This window comes from Entelurus aequoreus, linkage group LG05 (assembly GCF_033978785.1).
Source record: "Entelurus aequoreus isolate RoL-2023_Sb linkage group LG05, RoL_Eaeq_v1.1, whole genome shotgun sequence".
In the NCBI taxonomy this organism is placed as follows: Eukaryota; Metazoa; Chordata; class Actinopteri; order Syngnathiformes; family Syngnathidae; genus Entelurus; species Entelurus aequoreus.
Window position 1 is genome coordinate 43,433,371 of NC_084735.1, and position 25,464 is coordinate 43,458,834.

General features: G+C 37.7%; 1 protein-coding gene across 2 annotated transcripts in view; it reads right to left on the reverse strand.

Annotated features, from left to right (window-relative positions):
- The window catches only part of tm7sf2 (transmembrane 7 superfamily member 2), a 66,643-nt gene that overhangs the window by 38,545 nt on the left and 2,634 nt on the right, over positions 1-25,464 (reverse strand). Inside the window, exons 2-11 of one of the 2 annotated variants that reach the window (XM_062048162.1) lie at positions 22,891-22,974; positions 20,164-20,360; positions 18,360-18,414; positions 17,934-18,128; positions 13,257-13,360; positions 6,122-6,241; positions 5,883-6,051; positions 5,724-5,804; positions 5,519-5,641; positions 1-2,013 (exon numbers count right to left, since the gene is read on the reverse strand). The exon at positions 1-2,013 is cut by the window's left edge and continues 442 nt beyond it. In XM_062048162.1, the coding sequence (XP_061904146.1) occupies positions 1,853-2,013; positions 5,519-5,641; positions 5,724-5,804; positions 5,883-6,051; positions 6,122-6,241; positions 13,257-13,360; positions 17,934-18,128; positions 18,360-18,414; positions 20,164-20,360; positions 22,891-22,963 (1,278 nt within the window). In that variant the 5' untranslated portion in view covers positions 22,964-22,974 and the 3' untranslated portion in view covers positions 1-1,852. The remainder of the gene's footprint in view (positions 2,014-5,518; positions 5,642-5,723; positions 5,805-5,882; positions 6,052-6,121; positions 6,242-13,256; positions 13,361-17,933; positions 18,129-18,359; positions 18,415-20,163; positions 20,361-22,890; positions 22,975-25,464) is intronic. The other variant, XM_062048163.1, reaches the window with a different exon arrangement.

A 25,464-nucleotide genomic window follows, 5' to 3' on the forward strand; every position in this document is an offset into this window, starting at 1 on the left:
GTATTTTTTTATTTTTTTTACTTGTGCAGATGTGAAAGCACAAGGGTGCACTCTGTATTATATCATAAGTGTTAACTTATGATATAATGGTAATCAAATCTAAATGGACATAATTAATCAATCTGATAAAAGGGGAAAAAAATATTTGTTTGGCGGCCATATTGACATTGCAGTAGAGCACTGGATGAAATACAATATGATACTTTTGCTCATAGTTCAGATTCTTGTTTTTTACTTACATTACACTATAAGCCACACATTATACTGACTGAGTGACTGTACTTAAAATTATTTCTGTGCTACTTTTCCACATCCTAATAATACAACAGTATCAATTCCACTCCCGTTATGATTAACAGTATAATCATAATGCCACAATAGGCTGTCCAAAAATATCAGTATAATATATTCTGCATGCGTGTCCTTATCTGCACATGCCCATGTATGATGCTAATGTATCTTTCAAGTTATTTTACAGACACAACGTAGGCATGGCATCCCAGCCCGTTTGTCATTAGCACACTGCATATGAAAAACAGCACAAAATACCTTGAGTGCGGCGTGGGCGAAGCCAGAGGCAAAGAGCACTTAAGTGGGTGCATGAAGGTGACAAATGAAAGTGTCCATCAACAGGGTACACTCTCCCCTCTATATGCACAACTCGTTGCATGTGACAGAAATAATGTTTACAGTTCAAGAACAATGTGGTTTGCACTCAGCAAAGGCAAATCAAATGCATTTTTTGTTTTTCTTCAATCCCACGCAAATGTCAGTGAATAAAACACGGCTGTAAATCAAACAACTGTCCGGTCACGGTTAACAAATTAAACATGAACTTTTACTTTTTTAGGAGTTATTTTGAGTCAAGTACCTTACAAAGATAATAATTTTCAACAACATAAGGACTGCCGCTATCAAATGATAAATAGGGTTCACTCATATTATGTTTTTCTATCTTCCTCAAAATGGTCCGTAAAAAAACAATTTTAAACCTGACCTAAGTGATACAATGAGATTAGCATGGATGTTGCAAAAGAAACAGTTGCATCAAAACTAGACATGTTTTCTAGGGCTGTCAAAAATTACACTTTGACTCATGTGATTAATCACAAAACAATTATCACATTAATCACGTATATATGCAGATTGATCCCGCAATTCATTTTTACTGAACGCGCTCCTTTACCTTAACCGCAGATTTTACCTGAAAGGTTGTTGTACAGGTCAATGCACACATGCGAAGATGAGTGAGGAGACTTGGACTAGTGGTGTGCTCAATGGCAAATTTTACTTCAAAATAAACCCTGAGTGGACTTCAGATAAAACAGTTACCAAGTTTTTAGCAAATAAATGACATGTATTCAAGTAAAACATTTTTGAAAATGTTCCTGGATGACATTCTGACAATAAAATTGCATTTGTGTCCGTATCTTTATTTTTTTTGTTTTTGTGTTTGTTCAATGAAAAAAACGTTTTTTATTTTATTTTATCATTATTACTTTCAAATCATGTTTTATTTATTTTGGGTTAATTGAAATCATGCAAGTGAGTAATAACCTGTGATTAATCATAATTATCCAAATTAAAATAGTGTGATTAATCTGTTTAAAAAATATATATAATTTGAGAGCTCTTATATTGTCTATTAAAAGCAAGGAGCATTTCAAAAGCGGTTAATCTTTCTATCGTTTTGGCCTTCAAAATAACAAATATGACAAAAGAATCAGTTATGTCTGGATAGAAAATCCTACTGTAACTGGACAGAAATTTTCTGTAAAGGTGTGAATGTGAACTGAAAAACTTACAAAGTCCCCATTGGACAGTTATGTCCCCTTGTGGGCTTCTTTACCTTTTAGTAAATATAAGGGAGGATCCTGTAGGGGACATGTCGACAGTATGTCTCCCATGCAAGTCCATATTTGGCTCGACAATGTCTCTCGTCACGGGCCTCGCGGTGGATCAGCAAGACGGTGAAATATATCAAGTAGAAGTAAGGCAGAAGATGTGAGAAACCTATTGAAGAGAAGCAGATGGTAAAGATGAGGGAGGGAAGGAGGATCTTTATTTTTCTAAATAGCTATATTCAACCTGTGCATGTTCTCGCTATATGGTGGGTGGGTGTGATCATTCCCAGCTTTGATTAAATAAGGGGTTTTATTTTCTGTGTCCTAGATCGAACACCCCTTTGAGTTAGTTTGGTCAGGGGGCTTCCTAATTGCATGTTTCCAGATTATTTTTTTTATGAAACTTTTGTACTTCTGTTACAAAAGCAGACAAATAATGAGTCACAATAGATGGAGTGGTACGCATCAGTGGTAACAAAGGACTGACAGCATCAATTTTGAAAAATGCATGCTAGACAGGAACAATGAGACCAGACCGCTGCTGTGTCGCGCAGACAAACGCGTTATCGAATAATGAAAAAATGGCAGCGGCTGTGGTTTGCAAACGATTTCTTAAAAAAAATAATCCATCACTAAAACTTGGAGTAGGTGTTCTTAATGTACAGATTTTGGTATTTGTGATAATCAGAATGCAGCACTTTAGTTATCAATAATGGGGAGGGGTATGAAGTATTATCAACAATTGTCCAATATTTTTTATTGTTCCATCTAAGGTTCAAATCAACGAGGTTGTGTTATGTGTTAAAGGGGCGCTATTATGCTAAACTAACTTTTCTTACCTGTTGGTGCCTGTTTTGGTGTATCTGGGATCCCCATTATTTTCTAAAACATTATTTATTTCTTCCAAGCATGCTCCAAACGAGCCGTTTGGAATTTGAGACCTTAGTGTCGATGTTGCCTTAGTTGCGCAGACATCTCCATACATGGTAGAGGTTTAGGTTTAGTCCGCCATTTTAATACAGTTGTAGTCCAAACTTGTAGTCAAGTTAATTATTTCTCTGTATCCTCTTGTTGTGGGGCAGACTGGCTCATAAATGGACATGCATCCTCCACTGTTGCTGTTTCTAATACAAAGTAGCATATAGTTCTTACTTATATTTGTCAGTAGACTTGATATAAAATACAACATGGCTGACGGGGTGCAGATGCACTCGGAGGGGTTTTTGCCAGGAGGAGGATTTTGACAGGTAAATAATACCACCCACAAAACGTTGCATTCTGAAGAGACAGTTAAAAAGCAGCTTGAAGATGATCTGTAAAAAAAAAATCTATGCAATCTATGACCAAAGAACCACAATTATATGTAATGTACACCACAAGGAAGTGTGGTATTTCATAATTCAATGTTCGGTTAATAGACATGTGCAAGCAATATATGTACAGAATCAAATTTGTCCAAAAATTAAGTGGGTGCGGCCTGTATATAAGTGCCCTTTATAGTTCCAAAATTACAATAAATTGATTCCTAAACTCGTTGGTATAAAAAAAATCCTAAATTACAAAAACACTCAGCCAAGCCCTATATCTATTAGTAAAGAATCCCTTAAAAAAATCCTGTATCCACTTTTTTTAATTTTCACTTTTGACATGTCCTGAAAATTTCATCAAAATTCTACCTAAACTTTTGAGCTATGTTGCTAACTAACAAACAGACAAACAAACCCCAACGAATACAAAACCTCCTGGCAGGAGTAATTAAAGGGGCTGCCTGCAACTTGCTCCGGTTAATTGTTTTAAACCAATAAATATAACAAGAGCACCACTGGCTAGCTTGTGTTACCATTAGAGGTTTAACAGAACATATATATATTTTTAAATGTTTATATTTTTCACATTTTCACAGTTATTATAGTGAATAAAAATGACACGTCCTAAATGCTGTGAGTGGGTTGGATATAATGCTTAAAATATATTGGAAAGTTAGCGCCCTCTCGGCATCTGCGTAAAGGTTGCAAACAGCCTCTTTAATCCAAGTGTATAAGTCTGTGCGTGTTTGTTTTCTTGATGTCTCGCTTCCCAACAGGCTGCAAGAGGGTCCACTCTTTGTATCGGTCTCAGCACTGGGGTGCGTTTGTTTTATAGCAGAAGGAAATAATCAGAGTGAACCCTCTTGTCGGTCATCCGCTGTAGTTTTCTTTGTGGGTGTAGGCGGGGCCACTAGCCTACACACACAAAGAAGTACTAGTAAAAATGTTCCGGGTCATTTCCTAAAGGTTTCATCAAAATCAATACATTTGTGACTTATCTGGCTAAATAACAAAAAAAAATACAAACAAAATAACAAGCAAGCAGACAGACAGACAAATCATGGCGAATACATAACCTCCTGGTGAAGGTAAAAAAGTTTAAGACAGCTAGGTGGGCGAACAACATGGAACCTCTCAGGTCAACTTCCTGGACTTACAGTACGATGTCAAAAAAGGTTGAAGCTGCTGGGGCCTTAAAAAATTTAAAGGTAGTCAAAAAAGAGGCGCTCTTTGGGACATAAATTCAACAAAACTGCAAAAAAAATAAAGAAACAAGGCACTTTCTTCTACAGTTAAAATGACTTTATAATTTATAAATGGACCTTTAAATCAGCCCCAACCCGTTTCAGACATCCGGCCTTTATCAGGGGGACAAACGATTTGTTTGGATTGAGAATGTTTTTTTTCCCCAAAGGAAATTATTGAAACTGACAAGTAACACGTTCTAATATTGTAGTGGAATAAATAGAGAAAAATAAGTTAACACTGTTAATAGTATCCTTTGATGAAGAGGTGCGTTTTTTTTCGGCACCATTTCCCTATGTACATTACACCTTATTGTCATTTTTGCCATATTGTACTTTTCAGCCAAGAAAGATATGGTTTGTATTCTTTCATAAATTTCAAAGTGTAAAAGTGTGTTTAACTTTGGAGGTTTCATACACTTACTATCAATACAATACATACAGTACATACTATCAATGCAATCCAGTTCTGTACATACAATCCCACATCGTTAAATTGTTGCATAATGGACCCAATTATTTTAAAGGGCTTCATCCTGGTAAAAGTTAGAGATGCTACCTCAGTAGAAGCATTTAAGTCTCATCTTAAAACTCATTTGTATACTCTAGCCTTTAAATAGACTCCCTTTTTAGACCAGTTGATCTGCCGTTTCTTTTCTTTTCTTTTCTACTCTGCTCCCAACCCGGGGTGGACCGCTAGCCTGTCCATCGGATGGGGACATCTCTACGCTGCTGACCCGTCTCCGCTCGGGATGGTTCCTGCTGGCCCCACTGTGGACTGGACTTTCGCTGATGTGTTGGACTTTCACAATATTATGTCAGACCCACTCGACATCCATTGCTTTCGGTCTCCCCTAGAGGGGGGGTGGGGGGGGGTTACCCACATATGCGGTCCTCTCCAAGGTTTCTCATAGTCATTCACATTGACGTCCCACTGGGGTGAGTTTTCCTTGCCCGTATGTGGGCTCTGTACCGAGAATGTCGATGTGGCTTGTACAGCCCTTTGAGACACTTGTGATTTAGGGCTATATAAATAAACATTGATTGATTGATTGATTGATCATCCTACTGAATAACTTAAGGATTGTATAAAATGTAAGCATGTAGCATTCTGTGCTCTTACCACATGGCAGAGACCATGCCAAGGCCATGAGGAGATCACCCAAGTAATTAGGATGGCGAACAAGCCCCCACCAGCCAGACACCAGCAAACGCTTCCCTGTTGCTGTGGCGATGGTCTCCAGCCCTACGAGGAGCCGTGGATAACAGAGAAGAATCTTGCAATCACTTCAACTAATTATCATCTCAAGAAAAATGTGATGACTAACTCGCAACACTTGGATGTGCAGGGTTTCTTCTAAACTGATTCTTCTGTGAGTTGGATTTCCTGAATATATAATATCCAATACCTAAAAAACAAGGAGATGAATTTTATTTTTAACTATGGAAACTAACATTTAATAGGACAATTTACAGTGTGTGGTTACCATTCAGCGTTATTATTGCTGCTGCTCCTAGGGGACTTAAAGCCTGAGGATGTAGGACCAAAAAGGCCGCCTGCAAACCGTATGTGAAGGGAACCCAGGCCAGGTCACCAAAGACCAGCATGAAGCCGAAACCGTCATGCACAATGTCCATCGTAGTCAGAACAGCTTCCTGTGAACAATCCCAACTCATAATGCTGAAAACGGGCTGAAGCTGTAAGTCATCTTTACGGACGTCTTACCTCATTCCACAGAGCGTCAGCCACATACAGCAGCTGGAAACTATTAACGAGAATCATGGCAAGCGAGGGGGAACCCTGAAGTTCCACTTCTTTCATCAGCATGCCGAGGTTTATGACCACCTGAGAGAATGCAACAGAAGTGAAGACTGAATACTGTCAATCATCCTTTTCATCTTTTTACCGTCACTTGATAAAGAAAGGTCAAACTTTTTTCAGTTTTAAGGAGACATTGTGTCATATTAGTCGGGATTGGCACTGAAAGCCGATTCCATAAAAGCACTGCTACCAACTTAAACCATAGCAACCAGACCAAAAAAAGAAGACGTTATCTGTGCCTCATTTCAGTGCGGAAGAAATGTAGACTCAGCCACCTGCAACAAGCGGCACTAATGTACAAGTAACGTCTTGTGAGTAACCAGACAGAAGCACACAGTCTGACGCTCTTTTTAAACTTCATTGCTGACTTTAACACACCAATAGTAGACCTCATGACACCGTTAGTGCCGCAGCGCTAGCCGGTAGCCACAAAAACAACACAGCACTTCTTCATAATGACAGGCGAGAGGCACTGTTTATAAAATGTTTATAAATGTAACACATTTTGTGCTACATTTAATATGTATGAAAAGTGCGATACAAATAAAGTTTGATTTGATTTGTATATGCACCAATGACGTTTACTGCAAATGAAGTTGCATTCAGGAACACCTGGAATTATGAACATCAAACATTACAACTCAAGGAAGTCCCGTTCTCCATGCATGTTCTGTATTGCTGCAATGATTATGGCAATTTGTTGCAGATTTTATTTATTAGGGTTAGTGCATGTGCCTCACAATACAAAGGTCCTGAGTAGTCCTGAGTTAAATCCCGGGCTCAGGATCTTTCTGTGTGGAGTTTGCATGTTCTCCCCGTGACTGCGTGGGTTCCCTCCGGGTACTCCGGCTTCTTCCCACCTCCAAAGATATGCACCTGGGGATAGGTTAATTGGCAACACTAAATTGGCCCTAGTGTGTGAATGTGAGTGTGAATGTTGTCTGTCTATCTGTGTTGGCCCTGCGATGAGGTGGCGACTTGTCCAGGGTGTACCCCGCCTTCCGCCCAAATGCAGCTGAGATAGGCTCCAGCACCCCCCGCGACCCCAAAAGGGACAAGCGGTAGAAAATGGATGGATGGATAATTACCTGGTTATCATTACTTATATAATTGAAGTTTTTAAATTACTACTGTGTTCAACTTGAATGTCACAAAATATTCTAAAAAAATATACTGTATAATTATTTTTTCTTTACAAAAATGTGCATGTTTTAAAAATTTTTATGTACCGTTTAAGCACCAAAACCGTTTTTAAGTATCGATTTTACACTAGTATCCGTTGAAATGTCAATGATACCCATCCCTAATAATAAGAACTAAAAAAAAACACATTTTATCATCAAAACTCTAATCTTCTAACAACGTCTCGCTTGTAATAAATAAAACAACATTTCCGTTTCAGATCACCTACTTGATTGGAATAGATTGGTGGACCTGCCTGCCTGCCTTTGACTGACAGATCCATCTCTTTGTGCTCTTTCATATATGTGATCATCATTCTAATTGTTTTTGTGTGAACACTACCATAGCCATTTGAGGCCAGCCAAAAATTAGGCACCACAATTGCACAAATTAGCAATTTCATACCCTATTTAAAATATATGTACTGCACAAAACTGAAAGCGAAGCCAGATACAATCTATAAAAAGTATTCATTTTTACTAACAATTAGAATGTTATCGGCATAAAAATTAGATATCGGGTATCATATCAGTATTAATTTTTCTGCGATAATGATATCGGACGAGATATTGCTTGAATGTTGGTGCGTGAGTGATAACCCCATCAAAGTGTGCTGTTATCTGCAGAGCAACACGCTTGCGAGCTCAGTATGTCCTCGGTGTGAAATACTTCTAAGTTTTGTCATCGGATTGTAATTTGCAATTTACACTGATTGTAAGATTTGGTTATGCAGTAGGGAAGTAAGGCATCTTCTTTTTTGATGTTCCACATGACAGGTGGACTTGTGTTTTGGTTTCCATTTCCTTTGCAGCGCTCTTATTTTATGAAGTTCCTCTTCCTGTTTGTCATATCAGGCTGCATCTTTACTGTATCTTTGCTCAGAGCGCTGGTTCCTCACCTTGTCCTGATTGGCAATCAGGTGTGTTCATAAGCCAGCGTCGTCAGTTAGAGAGCACTGTTTTTACACCCTGCATATGCTTTGCTCCACACTGCTACATGCCAGTAAGTTTTTGCCTATGCTCTGGTTACTGATTTACATGTTTGCCAAGTTGGCATTGTGACTCACCCGTGGGCCACTGCTTTGTCCAAGCTGGTGCAACCTGATTTTTCATCACTAGATATTTGTACCTGCACAATGACTTCTGTCTCTGCATCCCGGGGTCATGCAGCAAGCTCAAGCATGTCTCGCCGTGGCACCTTCCTTAGCACTCTAATCGAATATCAGGTCCCAGGAAGAACCACTTTGAGCCACACACAGCATTTATGCAGCAAACTATTAAGAAGGGAGCGGTGGTACCTTCCAGTTTGTAATTTGACAGACAGTGTTACTCCAGAGTTTCTTACTTTGCGTTTCTTACTTTGTTTTGATAAGGATGTTTGTGCCACATAAAAATTGACAACTTAAAATGTCATAGTTGTTGTCAGGCTTATTTAATCGGATTTATTCCAAAGACTAATCTATCTTACTTGTTGATATTAGGAGAACATGGTATTTTAGTTTTCTATTGCTTATAATGTTTTGAATTACTACTGTATTTAATGACCAAAATATGGCACTTTTTCTGTAACTTAGACTGCAGTAATGGTCCTATTTTGCAGAAACAGCGTTTAGTGTATCGCAGTAGAAAAGGCACAATGTGTTCATTTATTACGCGATATAAGACCTGGTGTTAGCTTAAGGGGAGAGCTGTTGCATATATCGATTTCGGTTTATATCGGTATTGAAATTTAAGTGCTGGACAGTATCAGCATATTGGATATCGTTACGAAAACCAGTATTGAACAATAATATTTTTTTCTTACCAATCCTAGCAATGTGTTTAAAGGGCACCCAATATTATTTTCCACTTTTCTGACTTATAAATGTTGTTACAATATCGGATATGTGGTAAAGAACAAATAATTAGGTTCATGCATTTGGATGTGAGCCTGCAAGAAGTTTTGGATGCCTCTGAAAGCTGTGTTTTCCTTTTTCTTTTTTTTACTACGGCATCACATTGAATCAATGTACGTACTTATATGAGAATGCTAGCCCTCGACCAGCCCCATCTTCCTCTGTGCTTCAAGGTGTACGTTGCTCTGCTGTTTGCAACTTCAGTGGTAGCGCGTTGAGCAATGGCTCCAGAAAAATGGTTGTTCGGGTGTGAGGGGAAGTTAGTAGAGCTGTGAATCTTAAATTGAGCACCAAACGATTTGATTAGATTTGATTCATGGGGTTAACGATTTGATTCAGAAACAATTCTTGATTTAAAATCTATACTTTTTTTAATAACATTGGACGGCAGTTCTATGATTAACTACATTCTTCCATAAAATAGATAAATAGGTATGATCAATTTTTGTATTACTTAAAAGTATACTGGTTTTGTTTAAAAAGAATTTAACAAGAGAAGTATCCAACACTTCTCTTTTCTAAAGTAAATCTGTACAGCAGATATGGGCATGTACGTCATCAACAATATGATTTGTTTGAGTGGATGGACAGGACAGATTGAAAAAAAATTAAAATAAAAACATTGTTTTAAACTTTTTTTTTTTTTAATCGATTAAGAATCATTACAAATAACCATTGTGATTAATCTGAAAATCTTTTTTTTTTCCACTCACCTAAAAGTTAGTTTTTACTTTCATAAAAATGAAAGTATCAAGCAGAAAGAGAGAATTGCTTGTTCTCGCTCAACAAAAAACACTTCTGTGTTTATTTGTCAACAATATTTTACATATTATTTTATGTCAACATGGGCAAGTACGAAGTTGGATTAGCATCTGAACTGCTGTTGAAGGACGACACCATTCTGACATTACTCTTTGGTCGTGTTGAAGAATTGGTCGTGTTGAAGAACCACAAGGAAGAGAAGCAAAGTCAGTAAGTTGGAAGGGGCGGGGCGTGGATGGGTTCCATTGCATCCAAAACAAACTGTTTAGTCTTTAAGGTGGTCAACAATGTCCCTGTGGAGCAACATTTACACCAAAGCATATCCACTCTACAACAGTGATTCTTAAATTGTGGTACGTGTACCACTAGTTGTACGCAAGCTCTATCTAGTGGTAGGCCAAATAATCACTTGATTAAAGTACAGGTTTTTATTTTCCTATATTCAAACACAGTCTTACTGTTCAAAGTGTGTTTAATGTTACAGTAGCCAAAAATATTAAATATGTTTGTTAGTTAAAACCTCTGCTTTGTTTTTAATGAATACTTAAGCCTACTACGCTACTGTATTTTAATGTTGGTCATTATGGTCGCACTTGGAGAGCTACGTGTTTTCTGAGGTGGTACTTGGTGAAGCAAGTTTGACAATCACTGATCTAGATCGAAAGTAAGTGTGTAAAATGGAAATTATAATCAACACAGATCTTCTTTAGATCAAAGTAAGTTAAAGTACCAATGATTGTCACACACTCTGGTGAAATTTTTCCTCTGCATTTGACCCATCCCCTTGTTCACCCCCTGGGAGGTGAGGGGAGCAGTGGGCAGCAGCGGTGCCGTGCCCGGGAATCATTTTTTGGTGATTTAACCCCCAATTCCAACCATTGATGCTGAGTGCCAAGCAGGGAGGTAATGGGTCCCATTTTTATAGTCTTTGGTATGACTCGGCCGGGGTTTGAACTCACAACCTACAGATCTTAGGGCGGACACTCTAACCACTAGGCCACTGAGTAGGTATACTGTATGAACTAAATTCTGAAGTATACAGTTGCACTTTTTTTTTTTAATCCTCATTGTAAATTCTATTTATGAACTTGCTGTAATACAACAAACCAAATAAACAAATTCAATAGTTCAACACATGAAATTTCATACACATAGTTGGTTTTTTTGGGGGCCATTTTATGAAAGTTTGTACATTTAAAAAAATAAGTATCTATTTTTTTACTGCACTTCTTAAAATAAGCAAAATAATTTGCCAATAGTACAAAATTACACATTAATAATAATAATAATAATAATACCTGGGATTTATATAGCGCTTTTCTAAGTACCCAAAGTCGCTTTATATGTTAAAAACCCATCATTCATTCACACCTGGTGGTGGTAAGCTACTTTCGTAGCCACAGCTGCCCTGGGGTAGACTGACGGTGCACTAAATGCTGTTAGCTAACTCAAAAATAACTTGATTGTATATGGTTGTTCCAGTATAGCAGTGTTTAGGTACTTACTTCAGATTACTTGTCTCAGTCTACTGATTACTGTTAAGGCATTATTTTTGATAATTTACTGCAAGTTATATAAAGAGTGAAATCATTTTGGGCCACAGAAAGACTGGTTAAGTTGCATGAAGACAAAAAGTGTATGCTTTATTATTTATTCATCCATACCCTGAATTAAAATCAGTTATTTTACATCCATCTACATTGCTCATGTTCAGCTTGAAGATACTGATGGCATGAGAACCAAGAAAGACCTCATGAGAATGTTGCATCTCTTCTCTATGTCATTGATTCCATTCGAGACGAGATGGAAAAAAGGACTAAGCGTTCTTTAAAGTGGGACAGTCATTGCATTGATTTGGTATAAAGTATCATTATTGTTGATCTTTCTCATCAGCTTAATCATAACACTGATCTACATTGAACTGAGATTACCCTCCCAGTGATTCTTACATGAACTGCATCCTGGACAAAACAATATCATATATTGATGTTCCATCTGTTCCATGTCACGCTTTTGTTTGCGTCACATGCCAAACAGACTTCGACAGAGGACTCAACCGTGTGACTGCACTTAAATAAATCCTTCCTGCATTGAAAATTAACTTTAGATCAGGGTTCCAAGATGAGGAGCCACATATTTAAGCGTTATTTGTTAGAAAGTTTACATTATGACAACATTGGATGATTACTCACAAACTGTATATGCTGCAGTTAGTTTTGAGGTGAGTATATTATATAGTCTGTAAAACATAGTCAGATATTCAAGCAATTCGGAGATGCTGTCAAAAATGCAACCACAATCTCCCACACAGTTAGTGGGAGGTTTTTGTGTCCTCTCCTCCACACTTGGCTTTAAAACTATCAGATGTTTTTGCTGTAAGATGATGATGAAGATTGCTGTTCACCTGATAAAAGATTAATTTTGTTTGGGGTTACACAACAACTGTTTTGTGTTCAAACAAATACATATGCTGATTTATTACCAGATTTTTGTAACTCAGTGTGAAATCAGTACCTTTAAACACTGTAGTGAGACTCAAAAACACACACACAGATGATAAATTGTAGCTACAGGTATGTCCCTTATTAAATAGCTTAAGTCAGTTCAACAGGAAAACATTTTCTGACTCCAAGGTCAAAGAAATAGAATACTGTAATGTCTTAAGTAGGATAATATTGCCACCTTCTGGAAGTATTGGGTTATCATCTCCACACCTCACAAGATTGTTATACACTCCAAATTATTTGCCACTTGGCAATATTTTAATGTTCCTAGTTTACATCATAAACCAAATTTTAGCATACATATTTTATATTTTGTCTATCCTAGTTTAAAAATGTTAAAGCTGAGAAAGTAACTATTCAAACAAGATATTTTGGTTTTCCCCACATATAAAATCTTGTTTAAAAATCCTGCAACATCTCGAGGATGCTTAATTTAAGAATTGAAAGTTGAATAATGCTTGTTTTCGGAATAAAATATGTATTTCTATCTTTAAAGTCCTGCTAATTTGTAGATGTACAAATTTTAACTTAGGATGTCTTATCAAGTAAAATTAACTAGCTGCATGGACAGATAATTTCACTAGTTTTTAGTATTTGTTTCCTTAATTCTGGTCTTTTTATCTCATATTTTGTCAGCTCTTTCTTGTAGTGTACTACTTCTTCTGATAGAAAAACAATGACAACTTGGTCAACTCACCCAGCCAATCAGTCCTGGTCTGAGCTCACAGAAAAACTTCAGGTCAAAATGACCAATACGTGGGTTGAGCTCCCGTCCAATAAAGAAGTCATAGAGGGGATTTCCTAAACAAAACGCAAAGATAGATAGAATTAAAAAGACATCTCAGTGTTCGGTTATCACAGCTACTGTGTTTAGAGCAAAAAAGGAAAGCTCCTTCTAGTCATTTATTTGTAATTAGCCAAAACCTGTTTGCAATGGGAGGGAAACGCAGATAGTAAAATTACAGTATGTTCAAACACTTACTCAATAGAATATGCTCTTGATAAATAGAATGACTGTTATATTGAACCAAGGCTGATAAAATATGCCAAACCTGTGCTTTTTCTGCAATGTTTAGTCTAAAGCAGATGTTTCGAGAATCAGGGTTTAATGAATGATTATTACACTTTGAAACTGTTACTTTTGGTTAAAGATGTTTTCTGAATGCTAGTAAGTGACATTTGTCACTTACTAGCCACTAAATCAAGATCCTGTTTGATGAACAGTGCCCGATTTGTGTTTTGTAGAATAGTAGTGTTCCATTCGCACCACCGACCTCTCTTTTTAATGCACTGACTGCACAAGTACAGGAATACACGGAAAAATACAGAGTAAGCACAATGCTTAATTTATTGCATGTGGGTGATGTGTGGCGGTCAGTCTTGCCTTGGTGGTGGGGGTTGTGCTGGGGTTGGTCAGGGGAAAAGTGGCAAAAAATCAATAAACAATAACCAATACAAAACATAGATATTTTTTGTCTGACTCAATCAGTTTTGCCTCCCCTTTTTTCTCTTCAAACTTTTTCCACAAAAGGCCGCATACTGAAAAGCAAACCACGTGGTGGCCATTTCTTTTAATTTGTAAAAAAAAAAAAAAATAAATAAAAAACTAGACATATATATTTAAAGACAATCGAATGTAACAATTACCGGTATTATTGATAAAATGCAGTAAAAATTCCTAACTGTTAGTATTACCAATTAAAACATTAAAGGCCTACTGAAATGAATTTTTTTTATTTAAACGGGGATAGCAGATCCATTCTATGTGTCATACTTGATCATTTTGCGATATTGCCATATTTTTGCTGAAAGGATTTAGTATAGAACAACGTCGATAAAGTTCGCAACTTTTGGTCTCTGATAAAAAAAACCTTGTCCCTACCGGAAGTAGCGTGATGACGTTGTCAGTTGTTCACTCCCTCATATTTTCCTATGGGTGAGGGCCGACATCCGGGCAACTGAGCTACATACGGGTTCTTCGAGCCATAGTAACGAGACTGGCGTTGAAAACAAACCGTTGCCATTACTCTTTAACCTGTCGACCTACGCTGGTTAAACCCGTCATTCTGCCTCCAAAATGCCGAAAAACTGTGTTGTTTTTGGTTGTGCTAACCACAACTGGAAACAGGGAAAACAAAGGTTGTATTTTATTCTGCCAAAGCGCGATAAAAGCCCACAGAGACGAGACAAATGGCTCGCAGCTTTACACCGAGAAAACGAGGACGGTTCTCACTGGAGTCCCACAAAGTCCCGGGTCGTGTGTTCGGATCACTTCGTTTCTGGTAAATATAAGGAACAAAAATCCACCTTCTTAACCACAACTTGGCTATACCGTCCGTGCTAATGTTGTACTTGTTGAATTTTTACCTTATAACGTTCGACAGCTGAAGTTGTTGTTGTACAAAAATAACATGCGGTATATACTATATAGTCTATAGCCTAGCTAGCTATTTTCGAAAACCGGAAAACGAGAGGATACCAAAGGCAGCGTTAAGATGGACACCACCGGGAAAACGTAAGCCAGGGCGGCCAAAGAACACCTGGCGAATAACAGTTGTACTTAAATAATACATGTAGCCCTCAAATCTCTCAATATTTTATACACTAACTCTTGATCTTGTTGTTGATAACTTCCGCGTCTCTTTCTTAGTAGCGCGCAGGCTAAGCTAACTAGCAAGCTAAGCTAAGCCTGAGAAGCTTTAAAGTTCACTGAGACGAGTCTGACGCAAATAATACATTTTCGTTTTTTCACACGATATGCGAATAAGTAAAAATGCGTAAATGAAGGATTTAACGCCGACTTCCAAGCCACAACGCTCGTTAAATGATTTTTCTGTCAATGCTGTGTTCGCTGTGAGCTGGTTTGTTTTCAACGAATTCCCGGTTGCTAGGGGATTGGTAGGCGGAAGTGACGTAGGTCCACCCTCACCCATTGTTTTCAACGCAGCTAGAGCTATTCGGACCATTACCCCATTAATTTGAGCGAGGATGAAAGATTTGTGGACGAGGAACGATAGAGTGACGGACTAGAATGCAGTGAAATACATGTTTTTTTTCGCTGTGACCGTAACTTAGGTACAAGCTGGCTCATTGGATTCCACACTCTCTCCTTTTTTTATTGTGGGTCACGGATTTGTATTTTAAACCACCTCGGATACTATATCCTCTTGAAAATGAGAGTCGAGAACCCGAAATGGACATTAACAGTGACTTGTATCTCCACGACAATACATTGACGAAGCTCATTAGCATTAGCTACGAGCTAACGTGATAGCTACGAGCTAACGTGATAGCATCTGTCTCAAATGCAGATAGAAACAAAATAAATAAATCCCTGACTGGAAGGATAGACAGAAGATCAACAATAGTATTAAACCATGTACGTGTAACTACACGGTTAATAGATCTCAGCCTGGCAAAGCTTAACAATGCTGTTGCTAACGACGCTAAGGCTAACTTAGCAACTTAGCAACCGGACCTCACAGAGCTATGATAAAAACATTAGCGCTCCACCTACGCCAGCCAGCCCTCATCTGCCCAGCTCATCAACACCCGTGCTCACCTGCGTTCCAGCGATTGACGGCGCGATGAAGGACTTTACCCGATCATCCGTGCGGTGGCCGGTTAGCATCGGCTAGCGCGTCTGCTATCCAAGTGAGTAATCCTTGTTGTGTTGCTACAGCCGCCGCTATACACCGATCCCACCTACAACGTTCTTCTTTGCAGCCTCCATTGTTCATTAAACAAATTGCAAAAGATTCACCAATACAGATGTCCAGAATACTGTGGAATTATGAAATGAAAACAGAGCTTTTTTGTATTGTATTCAATGGGGTACCAATACTTCCGGTTCAATGATTGACGTCACGCGCATACTCAACCTCCGAAGGCTTTTTCAATCGGAAGTGTGGCGGGAATTTTAAAATTGCACTTTATAAGTTAACCCGGCCGTATTGGCATGTGTTGCAATGTTAAGATTTCATCATTGATATATAAACTATCAGACTGTGTGGTCGGTAGTAGTGGGTTTCAGTAGGCCTTTAAATGGACGGCGTGGCGAAGTTGGTAGAGTGGCTGTGCCAGCAATCGGAGTGTTGCTGGTTACTGGGGTTCAATTCCCACCTTCTACCTTCCTAGTCACGTCCGTTGTGTCCTTGGGCAAGACACTTCACCCTTTGCCTCTGATGGCTGCTGGTTAGCGCCTTGCATGGCAGCTCCCGCCATCAGTGTGTGAATGTGTGTGTGAATGGGTAAATGTGGAAATACTGTCAAAGCGCTTTGAGTACCTTGAAGGTAGAAAAGCGCTATACAAATATAACCCATTTATCATTATTTATTTATAAATATTATTTGTAGTGTATGATTACGGCACTTCAAGAAACTCACAGCGCGGTGATCCTGCCCGGATGCAGCTAAAGTAGTGCACAGCTCGTGTGCTGATTAGCGCCGCTAATCAAATGTATTAATACATTTACACACTTACCAATACTGTGATAATATTGGTAACCGTCATAATTTTTGTTAACAATAACCGTGATTAAAAAAATTAATATCGTTACATCCCTGCGACAAAACACCTTTGTGCTGTTGGTGACAAAGCATATTATTAGTTTCAAAAATTCAGCTTTTTCTCATTACATTAAGTGTTTTGGGTTTCTTTCTTTTATTTTTGCTGTTTTTTTTGTTTAATTTTATTTTAACAATACGCTGCGGGCCAACAAAACTGGAGCTGTGGGCCTCACTTTGGACACCCCTGTTATAGGACAATCTTTATGGCTATTTATCACTCTCTTGTAGTTTACTTTTCTTCTTTCATGTCTGTTAAAATTTTTTTTTGTCTGAATGGACACAACTTCTTATTTAGTGGGACAACTGACTGCACAATTCCTCCTTCCTATTGTGCACCTTTGTAGATATACATACATTTGCATTAAGAGACCACTAAAGCAAGATAATTTTTGATTAACAGTCTCCTAACAGTGTGTTTTGTATATCTATACTGCATCGTTCTCAAAGTTGTTTTGTAATATTTTGGATACTTTATTGTCTAATATCATACTAACTGAGAGTGTGCAATTGTCAGCCATGCAATTGTGGCTAAATAGCAAACTAGATGTTCTTAAAGTTCAGCTCTCTGGTGCTGCAGATCCAAGTGCAGTGGATATACGAGGGTCTGCTTGTTGAGAATGCTCACGTCATGCCTCAAGTGTAAGCTGCTGGAAAGCTGTTAGATCACAAGAACATGTTTCTGCTTCCCCACTGCAGTTTCACACCTCTCCACCACTTACCCAAAGGAACATTTAGCACACAGTGCAGCAAATACATACACATCAGTAGTAGCTTCTTCTTTTTGAAGATAAACCTTCTTTCTTACCTGTGGTGCCCCCTAATGCCAGAGCATGAGGAGGAGCCAAAAAGGAACGAAAGTACAGGAAGACGGAGAGCATGAAGGAGACTCCAATTGCACACGCAGCCAGAGGCAACGTCAGCTCGTACAGACTCCCCACAGGAGCCTTGAGCATCAGAAGCAAAATCAGCAGCACACCACTGATGCACAGGCTGTGGAAACCTGAGGGAGAAAAACACACACGGAATAAATGTTGGCCTCAGTGAAGGTATATTGGATTGTTTAAAAATGTAAAGGCTTCAGAATGTATTCATGTAAATGAGCTGAAGGGTCTGGCATGGAAACAGTGTTTACATTATACAAATAACAAATATATGGTAAATATCAGATGCCTTCATCATGTATATGATCAAACCTAAAAATATGTCACTTCTCCCAAAAAGCAAACTGTACCGTTTATTGGGTACTTGAGGCGTGCTCCATCCCGCAGCACTAATCCCTCAGAGACCTGTGGGAAAAAATGCATTATCACTTTACTGTATTTAAAACTAAATTTGGTCAGGGTTTATAATTTAAAAATATAATTAGGGATTTTACGATCGGGGTTTTATGCTGCCGATTGCGATATCTATTATCTATGAGTATACCGTCCATCCATCCATTTCTACCGCTTGTCCCATATACCGATCACATGTATTAACTGTAAAATTTTCAATTATTTATAGTGAGTGTTAATGGCAGTTTAACAATATCAAAACAATATTTAAACAATTTCCTTTTTTTGTTATACTACATATAATTGTTTGATTTAAACAAAGACAATAACACACAATAACTAAACACAACTAAAAACTACTATTTGCTACTCTCAACAAACAACACGAAAAAAAGACTTTGAGAAAATAAAAATATTTACCTAATCATTCTAGTATCAATCATACACTGATACTACCATTGGTATCGGCACCACCAATTAATGGATCAATACCCCCTCCTCGTAATGACTGTGACAATGCTGACACACTAATAGTTGTTGTTATATTACTTCTATCTGGACCACATGTGTCCAAATTAAGGCCCGCATTATTTTATGTGGCCCATGAATGCCTGGAAATAAGATGTGTCAATAAAGAACTTTGTCTTTTCCTGACATATGTATTCATTATTTCCATTTTGACAAAAAATATATATGTACTGCAAGAAATTGCATACATTTTAAAGTTTAATATTCCCCAATATTGCGTCAATTATTATATTGTCATACTTTCTAAAAAAAAATTTAAAAATGACAATAGATTTTACGGTAAAATGTACAGTGTTTTTACAGCATATAGTGTAAATTGGAAAAACTCTACCACTGTTTTTTTACATCAAAGTTCTGGCAACTGAGCTGCCAGGTTTTTTTACCGTAAAATCTGTGGTTGTTGTTTTACAGTGTATTACTGTAAATGGAAAAATGGAGGTAAAAAGGTAAAAAAAAACTGACAGCTCAGTTACCAGAAATATAAAAAAAAACAGTCGTACTGTTTTTCTATTTCCAGTAATACGCTGTAAAACCCAGCGTAAATTTCACAGTAAAATTCTGGCGACAAAGTTGCCAGTGCAAAAAAACAGTGGAACTGTTTTCCCATTCACCGTAATATCTTATTTTAAAAAAACACTGTATATATTACAGTAAAATTCTGGTAACTGAGTTGCCATTTCGATTTTACAAGCGGCAGTCTGAGGGCAGCCATAACTGCAATGTGGCCCTCAATGAAAACAAGTTTGACACTCCTGCTCTCGACTCTTATTAATATACTTGTATACATGATTCCATTTACACTTCTTAAACTTTACTAAGCACTTGATTATTGGCATTGTTTATAGCTAGCTTAGTGATTAATTTAGCTATTAGCATCCCTGCTCCTGGCTTTCACACGGTGTTCTTCAGTGATAATGTTAATTGATAATAAAAAATAAATTCAGTATATTTGCCAATGATTAGCTTTGGGGAGCGGCTATACACGGTGTATGAACATACATTATTAGCTGCTAGCCACTAATCAGCCAGGAGAACTAAAAATAAAGACAACGTCAGCCAGAGGAGATTGGTGTTTGTGATCAGCATTAAAAAGGTGTTCATCTGCAAAGGTGATCGCATACTTTTCCAAGAAAACTGGCCGATACTGATCGGTGATCAATCAATCTACACATCCCTACATATAATTTTCTTTCAACTTAAGCAGGTTCTTCCCTATTGTACTGCATGATGTACCTTTCCAAATGGCAACAAATAGAGGACAGCATGCAAAGATATCCAGCTCAGTATAAGGAGAGCCGCCAGGGGGTCCCAGAGCTGGTCAATGGTGGGGAGAGGCGGGGGCCACTGGAGTACAGCTGCCTCAGGAGATCGACTCACGCAGACCAAGAAAAGCACCGTTAAGGGCAGAAAGATGGGAATGCAAACAGCCCCTTAGGAAGCAATACAGAAATGGAATATTGTAAATAATTGAAGAAATTGGGAGTTGCAACAAGCAGATCATTTTTAAAGCCTGTGAAGCTTTTCGGTGTCACAGCCAAAGTGTGTTTTTTTAAAGAAAAATTAATTTGATGCTTAATTGAGAAGAAGAGCAGCATACATGCATGTATACATACATATACATACATACACACACATGTATATATAATATATACATATACATACATACACTATATTGCCAAAAGTATTTGGCCACCCATCCAAATCATCAGAATCAGGTGTCCTAATCACTTGCCCCGGCCACAGGTGTATAAAATTAAGCACTTCGGCATGGATACCGTTTATACAAACATTTGTGAAAGAATGGGCCGCTCTCAGGGCCCCTTCTTCTTCCAACATGACTGTGCACCAGTGCACAAAGCAAGGTCCATAAAGACATGGATAACATAGTCTGGTGTGGATGAACTTGACTGGCCTGCACAGAGTCCTGACCTGAACCCGATAAAACACCTTTGGGATGAATTAGAACGGAGACTGAGAGCCAGGTCTTCTCGACCAACATCAGTGTGTGACCTCACCAATGCGCTTTTGGAAGAATGGTCGAAAATTCCTATAAACACACTCCGCAACCTTGTGGACAGCCTTCCCAGAAGAGTTGAAGCTGTAATAGCTGCAAAAGGTGGACCGACATCATATTAAACCCTATGGGTTAGGAATGGGATGGCACTTCAAGTTCATATGTGAGTCAAGGCAGGTGGCCAAATACTTTTGGCAATATAGTGTACATACTGTATATACACACACACACACACATACATACATACATACATACATACATACATACATACATACATACATACATACATACATACATACATACATACATACATACATATATATATATATATATATATATATATATATATATATATATATATATATATATATATATATATATATATATATATATATATAAAGGCTGCAACAACCAATCGATTAAATCGATTACAATCGATTATAAAAATAGTTGGCGATTAATTTAGTCATTGATTCGTTGGATCTCTGCTATGCGCATGCGCTGAGGCTACTTCTTTTTTTTTTTTTTTAACCTTTATTTATAAACTGCAACATTTACAAACAGCTGAGAAACAATAATCAAAACAATAGGGTTGTAACAGTACGTGTATTTGTATCGAACCGTTCCGGTACGGGGGTTTCGGTTCGGTGCGGTGGTGTACCGAACGAGTTTCCACACGGACATATTAAGTAGCGTACTGCACGTTGTGTAAACAATACTCAAAATGCCGGACATTTGTCCGGGCGGTGTTTCTTAAATGCCTCAAATGTCTGGCATTTTGAGTTAGGGTTGCGTGTATTTTCAATGTACGTTCAGGGTTAAGAAGGTTAAAAACAAAACAAATTGTGCGTGCAGCAGCATTCGTGAGGGAGGGGCAGAGACAGAGAGATTGAGAGAGTTGTGATACACGCGCATGCGTCATCAGGCTCTGCTTTTTATCGATAGATTTATCAGATGTTATTTTTTATTATCTAAAGCAGGGGTGTCAAAAGTGTGCATTTTTGTAAAATGTTCCTTGTTTTATTTGGCAAGTTGAAAGAACATGGCGCGAGTATGCTGTTTTTTTTCAATAAAATACTGGAAAGGATAGAAATGTAGTTTGTCTCTTTTATACGATTATTAATCGAAGTAATCGACAGATTAATCGATTATCAAATTAATCGCTAGTTGCAGCCCTAATATATATATATATATATATATATATATATATATATATATATATATATATATATATATATATATATATATACATACATACATACATATATATATATATATATATATATATATATATATATATATATATATATATATATATATATATATATATATATATATATATATATATATATATATACACACACACATACATTTACATATATATATATATATACATATATATATACATATATATATATATATGGGGCGGTATAGCTCGGTTGGTACAGTGACCGTGCCAGCAACTTGAGGGTTCCAGGTTCGATCCCCGCTTCCGCCATCCTAGTCACTGCCGTTGTGTCCTTGGGCAAGACACTTTACCCACCTGCTCCCAGTGCCACCAACACTGGTTTAAATGTAACTTAGATATTGGGTTTCACTATGTAAAGCGCTTTGAGTCACTAGAGAAAAAGCGCTATATAAATATAATTCACATATATATATATACACGCGCACAAACACGCTTGCACATATATATGAAGCTTGTAAACACTGGAGATGCTGATGCTCTGAAACAAAACAGATCTATTGGTGATGAGCCGAGATTTTCCTTATCTATTGAAATGAGAGAACCATCTTGAATCGAAGGCACTGCAATTGTAATATTTATGAAAAATACTCACACTTAAGTATTTATTTTGTTAATTGTATGATGTGTTAAAAGTAACCCGTAAAATGCCGTAATATGTCAAATAAAATGACAGTGAAAGTGAAAAGAGGAGACTCACCTAAGGTTCCTCCAAATTCCCTCTCGTTGTTATGGGAAGCTTTGCCATTGGCTGCTTGATTCTTTGAACTCATTGTAAGTTTTTCTTGTAAAAAAAAAAAAAAGACAACAGCAAAATTAACATAAGATACAATTTGGGCCTAGAGTTTGCATTCTTTACTGCAAAATCAGTTATCACTGTTCACTTAAAAGAGCCATTCAAAAAGACTCGATTTGTTCATATCTTGATGGCAACGAGTCATCAATGATGCCATCAATGATTGTGTAAGCTTGAATGAGGCCAGAATAAATACGTATTACATTTGGGAAGCCACCCTTTGGCGCTCAAGCGAAACGACTCGGTGGGCCAACTTTGAATACCCATACTTAATACTGTATATAATTTATCCAGTATGTGCCCTCTGTGTGGCTCGCAATCAGTCCACGATGTACCTCGTCTCTCCCTCAAAGTCAGTGGGGATAGGCTCCAACTTACCTGTGACCATAATGAGATGGAGATGAGCTCATTCCAAAGAACTTTTAATGTATTGAGGATTTAGGATTGCCTGCAAGGCGCCGACTAGTGGTGAGTTTAAGGAAAGGCAAGGGGAAGTTACAGACAAATCATTTTACACTTCAAATCGCTGTACAGACAGACAGCTGTACACAGCAGAAGTGTTGCAAAAGTCACATGTAAAAACACCATCTAAATACACGCACACTTTTTCTTTTTTTACACACAAGCCGATCGAACTACGGACAAACAGATTTTTTTTTTTACACACAGACAAATCATAATACGGACAGACAACTTAAAACACACACAAATACAGAAATTGATATGACACACATATTAGCACACACACATGTGAATTGGATTACACACGCATAGATTGAGAGACATGTTTGCAAATAATAATTGCTACAATATAATTTCCATACTACAGCGTGGCGAAGTTGATAGAGTGGCCGTGCCAGCAATCGGAGGGCTGCTGGTTACTGGGGTTCAATCCTCACCTTCTACCATCCTAGTCACGTCCGTTGTGTCCTTGGGCAGGACATTTCACCCTTGCTCCTGATGGCTGCTGGTTAGCGCCTTGCATGGCAGCTCCCGCCATCAGTGTGTGAATGTGTGTGTGAAAGGATGAATGTGGAAATACTGTCAAAGCGCTTTGAGTACCTTGAAGGTAGAAAAGCGCTATACAAGTATAACCCATTTATCATTAATTACTAACTTGAAGAGTTGCGTAAAAAAAACGTTTTCTTTTCTTTCTTTTTTTTTAATTAGGTGACCACGCTAGCTGTTCAAAGTCGGGACCCGGGGTGGACCACTCTTCTGTGCATCACTTGGGGACGTCCCTGCGCTGCTGACTTGTCTCCACTCAAGATGATCCCCTGCTGGCCCCACTATGGACTGGACTCTCACACTATTAACTAGACCAGTGTTTTTCAACCACTGTGTGCCGCGGCACACCAGTGTGCCGTGAAATACAGTCTGGTGTGCCGTGGGAAGTTAAGAAATTTCACCTAATTGGGTTAAAAATATGTTTTGTACACAAGTAATTATAATCCGTAAATAATGTGCCGTTGTTTGAGTGTCTGTACTGTCTAGAGCTCGGCAGAGTAACCACGTTATACTCTTCCGTATCAGTAGGTGGCAGCAGGTAGCTAATTGCTTTGTAGATGTCGGGAACACGTTGTGTCGTGATCACAATATGCAGAGGACAGCGGGAAGCATCGTGCAGGTAATAAGGTATCTTATGCTTAAACCAAAAAGAAAAGTAGGGATGTCCGATAATGGCTTTTTGCCGATATCCGATATTGTCCAACTCTTTAATTACAGATACCGATATCAACCGATACTGATATATACAGTCGTGGAATTAACCCATTATTATGCCTAATTTGGACAACCAGGTATGGTGAAGATAAGGTCCTTTTTAAAAAAAAAAGTAATAAAATGAAATAAGATAAATACATTTTCTTGAATAAAAAAGAAAGTAAAATAATATAAAAACAGTTACATAGAAATGAGCAATTAATGAAAATGAGTAAAATTAACTGTTAAAGGTTAGTACTATTAGTGGACCAGCAGCACGCACAATCATGTGTGCTTACGGACTGTATCCCTTGCAGACTGTATTGATATATATTGATATATAATGTCATACTTGCCAACCTTGAGACCTCCAATATCGGGAGGTGGGGGGTAGGGGGTGGGGGGGCGGGGTGTTTGGGGGCGTGGTTATTTACAGCTACAATTCACCAACTCGAGTATTTCATATATATATATATATATATATATATATATATATATATATATATATATATATATATATATATATATATATGTATGTATGTATGAAATACTTGACTTTCAGTGAATTCTAGCTATATATATATATATATATATATATATATATATATATATATATATATATATATATATATATATATATATATATATTTTATTTACATAGAAAAAAATAAAAATACTTGAATTTCAGTGTTCCTGTGGCTATCCATTAGATGGCAGTATTGTCCTGTTTAACTTCTCCGTTCATGATGACGAGTATATCATTTCGGCCGCCATGTC